The sequence below is a fragment of the Ceratina calcarata genome, unplaced genomic scaffold (assembly GCF_001652005.2).
Source record: "Ceratina calcarata isolate Rehan_Ccalc_2016 unplaced genomic scaffold, ASM165200v1 scaffold272, whole genome shotgun sequence".
In the NCBI taxonomy this organism is placed as follows: Eukaryota; Metazoa; Arthropoda; class Insecta; order Hymenoptera; family Apidae; genus Ceratina; species Ceratina calcarata.
In genome coordinates, this window is record NW_017149415.1 from 281,177 (window position 1) to 287,635 (window position 6,459).

General features: G+C 36.1%; 1 protein-coding gene across 3 annotated transcripts in view; it reads right to left on the reverse strand.

The window, feature by feature from the left end:
- Positions 1 to 5,222: 5,222 nt before the first annotated feature.
- Positions 5,223 to 6,459, reverse strand: part of LOC108623517 (protein gooseberry) — a 19,697-nt gene continuing 18,460 nt past the window's right edge. For 2 of the 3 annotated variants that reach the window (XM_026812369.1, XM_018022074.2), the window contains one exon: positions 5,223 to 6,129. In XM_026812369.1, coding sequence (XP_026668170.1) covers positions 5,552 to 6,129 — 578 coding nt within the window. In that variant the 3' untranslated portion in view covers positions 5,223 to 5,551. The remainder of the gene's footprint in view (positions 6,130 to 6,459) is intronic. The other variant, XM_026812370.1, reaches the window with a different exon arrangement.

The following is a 6,459-nucleotide window of genomic DNA, read 5'->3' on the forward strand; positions in this document are numbered from 1 at the left end:
TCTAAGAGCTGTTCTTTTATTCATATTGTTGAATTGCTTATGAAAGATGTAGAATCTGTTTCCCTTAGATAAAATCCTTGCCTCCTCGAAGGAGAGTTTGTTATCAGGAATCTTGCAGGCTCTAAAATGATAAGATAGCCTGTACCTCGCATACTAATTTATTAATCAGCATTCTTAGAATATCCTACGTGGTGTTTGACCAAGTGAATAATGGAGAGTATAACACCTTCCGATGGAATTACAATATTTTATTAAAACAGACCAGAGCAGAGTTTGATGATTATTAAACACAGGGATAGAGAGTGATTTAAGGAAGTCTCGAGAGGACTAAGGGTTGAGTAATAATCGAGCACCATAATGAATGGGTTAAACTGATCACTAATATAATGGTTATTCAATTAGACGTCGTTAAGACAAGTATAGAGTAAGAAAATCTGCATTTAAATCCAACTGGTTCGCACTTTGATTCTAAGAAAATTACATGGAAAACGGATAGGTACTAAAGAAATATATTATTTATTATTATTTAACAGTTCTTTATGACAATCGTAATTAATTTATACAATTATTCCCATTCTGTATTTATACCAATATTAAATTTAATGAATTTCATTGCGAAGTTCTTAATCCTTTAATTCAGCGATGGTTTTCAGTAGTATAAGTCAATGACGTAGTCCGACAGTCTTCTATTGGCACTGTTGGCAATCGATAACATCTCCGTGGCTCTATTTTCCTATTCTTGGATTCTCTTTTTCATATATTCAACTCTTGCTTTAACATATATTTATATTAACAATACCGTATATTCTAACATTCGATTTTATATAGCACTCCTGAAGAAGAAATTAAGTACTGCGAGTTTTATCGGTTCATTTAGTAAGTAGAATATAAAGAAACTATAGGAATTTCGTATAAGAAGTTAAATGTGCCGAAGGATTTTCAGTTTCCTTAATTCTTTATTTATCACATGAAGGATATTCTGGCCTTATCAATATCACCAGAGGTACCAAAGAATTTGTTAAGCAAACAGACTGGTGGCTTCATCCAGCGGTGAAAAGACCGCGTTCAAGTTTGAAGTCGACAATTTAGTTCGCCTCCTTTACTGCGAGAGGAAAACCATTTGTTATCTTCGAACTTAGCAAAATTTCAAAATAATCATTTATATAAAATTGATAAATGGGATAATTAAGCGACAATTGAGATGTACGAGTAAACCTTTCACTTTTCGAACTTCTATTTCGCGTTTCTCTTCCATATCGACAAGAGAATTCAAGGCTAGATTCGAGCGTCCTCTCTTCTTGAATAGTGTTCGATTCCTGCTCGATTCAACTTTTACCGAAGTAGTATTAGAGACAGGGACACAGAGAGATATGTTACTCTTTCCTGTTTCCTTACAAATGAACCAAATTTCGCCTTGTCTCACTGTTCGTTCGACTTCTATTCCAGCAAATTTGAATTAGCTGTTTCACTAAATTCGTCGTATCATTTATTAACACGTACATTAAATTAAAATACAATTTAAGGATGCATTGGCTATACAGTCAATCCTAAAAGTTTATATATCTCAGAAAAACGCATTTCCTACAATTAAAAAGAAATCAGACATCGGAAGAACAATACTAATAATAAATAGCTACGTGCCAAAAAGTATAGAAGGAACTATCCAATTAACTATTAATGCTGGAGAAAAGCTTTTTATACAGAAGTTGTAGGCACTGATGTCCTTTAGAAGAAAAATTTTTCTTCTAATTTCGATATTTAACGAGTTACGTATGATTATTTGGCATTTTATTGATGTTGACAAAATCCGACCATCCCAGCGTCGAAACGGAGAGCTTTTGGCAAAAAATTTCATTTTCTCAAAATAACTCCTAAATCGTTGGATCTACGGAAAAATTGTATAGGACATTTCTTGTAGAGGACGACGAGATCTACAATTTCCATGTAAAAATTCTTCGCTAGCGTCAATAGTTTACGAGTTATTTGCAAAAAACTGTTTTTTCGTTTTTCGTCCATAACTCGTTAAATATTAATGCTAGCGAAAAACTTTTACATGGAAATTGTAGATCTCGTCGTCCTCTACAAGAAAGGTCTTATACAATTTTCCCGTATCTCCAAGGGTTTAGGAGTTATTGAGGAAAAACGAAATTTTTTTCCAAAAGTTCGCCGTTTCGACGCTGGGATGGTCGGATTTTGTCAACATCAATAAAATACCAAATAATCATACGTAACTCGTTAAATATCGAAGTTAGAAGGAAAACAACTTTTATTTGAAGCATTTTTCGCAATTTTGAAAAAACAAAAATTTTTTCGTCAGCGTCAGTACTTGGATATTTCCTTCTATACTTTTTAGCACGTAGTTATTTATTATTAGCATTATTCTTCCGACGTCTGATTTCTTTTTAATTATAGGAAATGTATTTTTCTAAGGTAGATAAACTTTTGGGATTGACTATATAGCCAATACATCCTTAAACNGTATAACGGTTTGGAAGTTATTGGCAAAAAGCGAAAATTTGGAAGAAATTGAAGGGGTACCCCTTGGAAAAATCTCGAAAAAATTGAAAAAATTTTTTTTGTCAAAATATCGAAAAATACCGAAATATATTCTAAAAAGCATCAAAAATACCAGACTTTCTAGGCTTGTGTTTCCTTAAGTCAGTTGTTTCTTCCAACTTTCAGCATGCACACTAAATACCAGAAAGTTTTCCTTGGGTTACTGCTGATTACCATAAGAGGACATGCAAATTTTAAGTCACTATAATTTTCCAAGAAACCCATGTATTGATTTAAAATTTTGCAGGTAGCTTTTTAATAACAATAGGAATATATAATAACAAATTCAACATGCTAGTATTAATTAAGTATATAGCCTATACATCCTTAAGATGAAAATTCAATACTAAATCGTAGTTCTTCGCTTGGTATCATTTCCATACATGTTTTATACTTTAGAAATGATACCAATTACGAGGAATAAAAAATAGAATAAGAGTAAGGCAATAGGAAAATACTTTTTGTTAGTGTAAATATGATATTTATTTTTCCAAGGCTTTATTCAATAATCATACTCCTCAAAATACGATATCATACAATATATATTTAATATGAAAGTCACGCATAAGATGTATTGTAATAATACTTTATAGAAATATTTAAAAAAAATTTAATTTGATAACTTTTGCATTATATATACATATATATTTCTTTTATTTTTCTAGAGATTGATAATGAGTTAATTATTTCTGTTTCTTGACGAGGAGGACTAATCGTAAAATTAGGAACTACCAATTATTAAGTATATTTCGAGAATTTCACTAGTTTTTGGTCAGACTGTACGCGGCTATCCCTACTGGATAAAATAAATGAATACATATTTACATTAACTACCTGCTTAATCTACTTATAAAATAGTTGAATGTACAATTACAGACAGGAGCATCGTTATCTCGTTGGCGACAGTTGCCTGCAAACTGTTTCTCGACGCCTGAGGTTCTCACTAACATTATAATATCATGTTTATGGTGATCGGTGTTTACATTATTTCTATATAGAGCGTTATAATACAATCACTGGGTTCGTCTGTCCCTAAACGAAGAATTCGTTACCCTAACAGTGTATAACAATAAAAATTCATCGTTCTAATCTTAAAAATACTTTAAACAATTACATATAATAATTTACTGAAGATACTGTAGGCTACCTGCGGAATTGATTAATCTTGCGATAAATATTATGCATTTAATAAAACAAATAACTTCGTAAGTTTTCAGATATAGTTGTCAGACCTTATTTATCTAATTCTACTTTATAGAATGCCCACTATGCAGAAACAAAACAAAGTTTGTATAAACATTTGATAATAATATATACACGCAATTATTAATTAATATTTATCACTATATATTCCTTCTGTTACGCTTTTAATCGGGCAGCTTTAATTTATTAATTTCAGAGGCAACTGCTTCAAAATATTTGTACACAATTTTTCCAAAACGTTACAGGACTCGAGGACAATTATTCCTTGTTCCATCAATTTTTATTGGAACGTCGAAGATGTTTAAATGAATAGTACAGTGTACACCAATGGCCGAAAATGGGCACCACAGACGCTCTCGACTGTTACTCGTGCTCAAACATCAATCTCGCTTGAAAAAGCTCATTCGGCCAGTGTTGTTCACCGTATTTTTTATCAAAATGGCGTAAAGAAGACCATTTTTCGTCGTCTAATCCCGACCAATCAGGGCGCTCGGTCGACGCGAGTTCCGACGCCCGGCTTATCAACAATCTATCATTTCCCCCTCAATTCCATTTGAATAACGATTAAATATATTAATTGTTATTAATTTCCCTGCATTGTTATTCATATAGTTTATTATTCGTCATTTTCTTAAAACGCTTCGTATTGAGCGGAGCGGTTGTCCAGGCGTCGAAGGTCGGACGACCTCCCATTTCAACATCTTACACTAGTTTTGGGCAGCGTTGAGATATTTTTTCCCTCACGGCTCGCTTCCCCTGTTTTTCGCCCGTATTTCGATCCCCACTACTATTCTCCTCATGCGCCTTCGCTGACTATGCCTAGCATACCCCTATCAAGTACCAGTCCCCACCATGGTCGCGTCGTCCCCACTTTCCGGCCGAGGGAAAAAATATCTCAACGCTGGTTTTGGAATACCTTGTATGTGTATATGTCGGATGAATTGTGGCATTTTACTAAATCTTTTGGCCCTAGGGCCAGAAAACTGTATTTTCCGGTCCTAGGGCAAGAAAACTCTATTTTTCGACCCTGGGACAGGAAAATTCTATTTTCGGTCCACTTTATAGGCGCCGAAAATGGACTTTTTTAGACAAGTGTTATAAAAAAGAATTTAATTTCATCAAAACATATTACATGATACACACACGATATTTCCAATATCCAACCGAATAGATAAATATATATACAGGGTGACCCAAAACTAATACTACGCCCGGAAATGGCTTCCTTTGACAAAATTTTGTCCGAGTTGTTGTCGAAATATTAGTTGCGTTCGTATACACACTAGGAGAGCGATAACTGCCTCGTATTCCGGAAGTCCGCGATATTTTGAGAGTAGTAATCGAACCAAGGCTGATTTTCATCCATATGTAAGTATATATTTTTTATGTTACATAAGCGAAACGACGCCACTTCTCGGGTGGAGGTGGGAACGATAGAATCACCCTGCGTTGACAAATGAAGGTCATTTCACTTATGTACGGTACAAAAACTTACACGTGGGTGAAAATAAGCTTTGGGTCGATCACTACCCTCAAAATGTCGTGAGCTCCCCGACTGCGAGGCAGTTGTCACTCTCCTGAGCGCGCGATATACGAGCGCTCTGATTGGTCGCGGTTCTTCGTTAATAATTCGACAACCACACCTCAGAGAACATTTCGACATAGGAAAATATTGTTTCCAATCACCTCAGGAATCTCCCATCTAAAAAAATACGACACATGATGGGACACCCTTTATACAAACACCACCACCGTTCCAAAGCCTGACTCTAGACAATCTACTTACTCAATATTAATACCAACTGTAAAAGGGTTGATGAGGCGCGGGTCTGGGCGGTTGCTGGAAGCTCTGACAACCGTAATGGCTAGCGAACGTCTGATGCGGATGGGAAACGTGCGCGTGGGGTTGCTGCAAGCTTGAGGGCGGACTCGGTAGTCCGACGCGACCAGTTGAAGAAATCTGCAAGTTCCACGACGGCGACGAACTTCCTTGACTCGCTTGCTGTTGTTGCTGTTGTTGCACGGGTGACACTGAACTGATCGGCAGATCCGAGGATGTAAGTTGATCCGACGCTGGGTTCGAGTTGTTCGAATTGGGGCCCATCATAGTAACCAGAGAATTAGGGGTCGGCGGTAGCTGATGACTGCCAGCCTGCTGGTACGTAGAGGGGGCGGTTGCCACCGGAGATACTTGGTGGTTCATGTGAGTCGTACTGCTGGATGAGGTTGGCGGCAGAAGCGAACTGGGGTAGGTTACCGACGTCGATAGACCGTAAGTCGGGGTCGTACCGACGGATGAAGATAGCCGAGATGAATCCGAGGTCAGCTGGTGCGACATGCTGTCGTGGTGCGATGAGTAGAGCTGTGGTACTGAAATTAAAATTGATTTAGTTAATATATGTATGCTCGGTGGAAATTATGCGACCCTTACATGACTTGCGTTAAGTCTATTTAGTGTTTTATTAATGGGTGTATTACATTAATTGCACTACTGTTTCAATTTATTGCTATAATATAGCGTTACTAAAAACGGAATCAGTTCGTTAAATTATATTCCCGGGACTGGGAACTCACTTTATGTAAGGTCAATTCACTTTATGAAATGGAAAGGTCGTATGGATCTTTCAAGTAAAATTAATTTATATTTTCATAATAATACATCCATCTACATTTCGACTACATTGACAAATAACTTTCCAA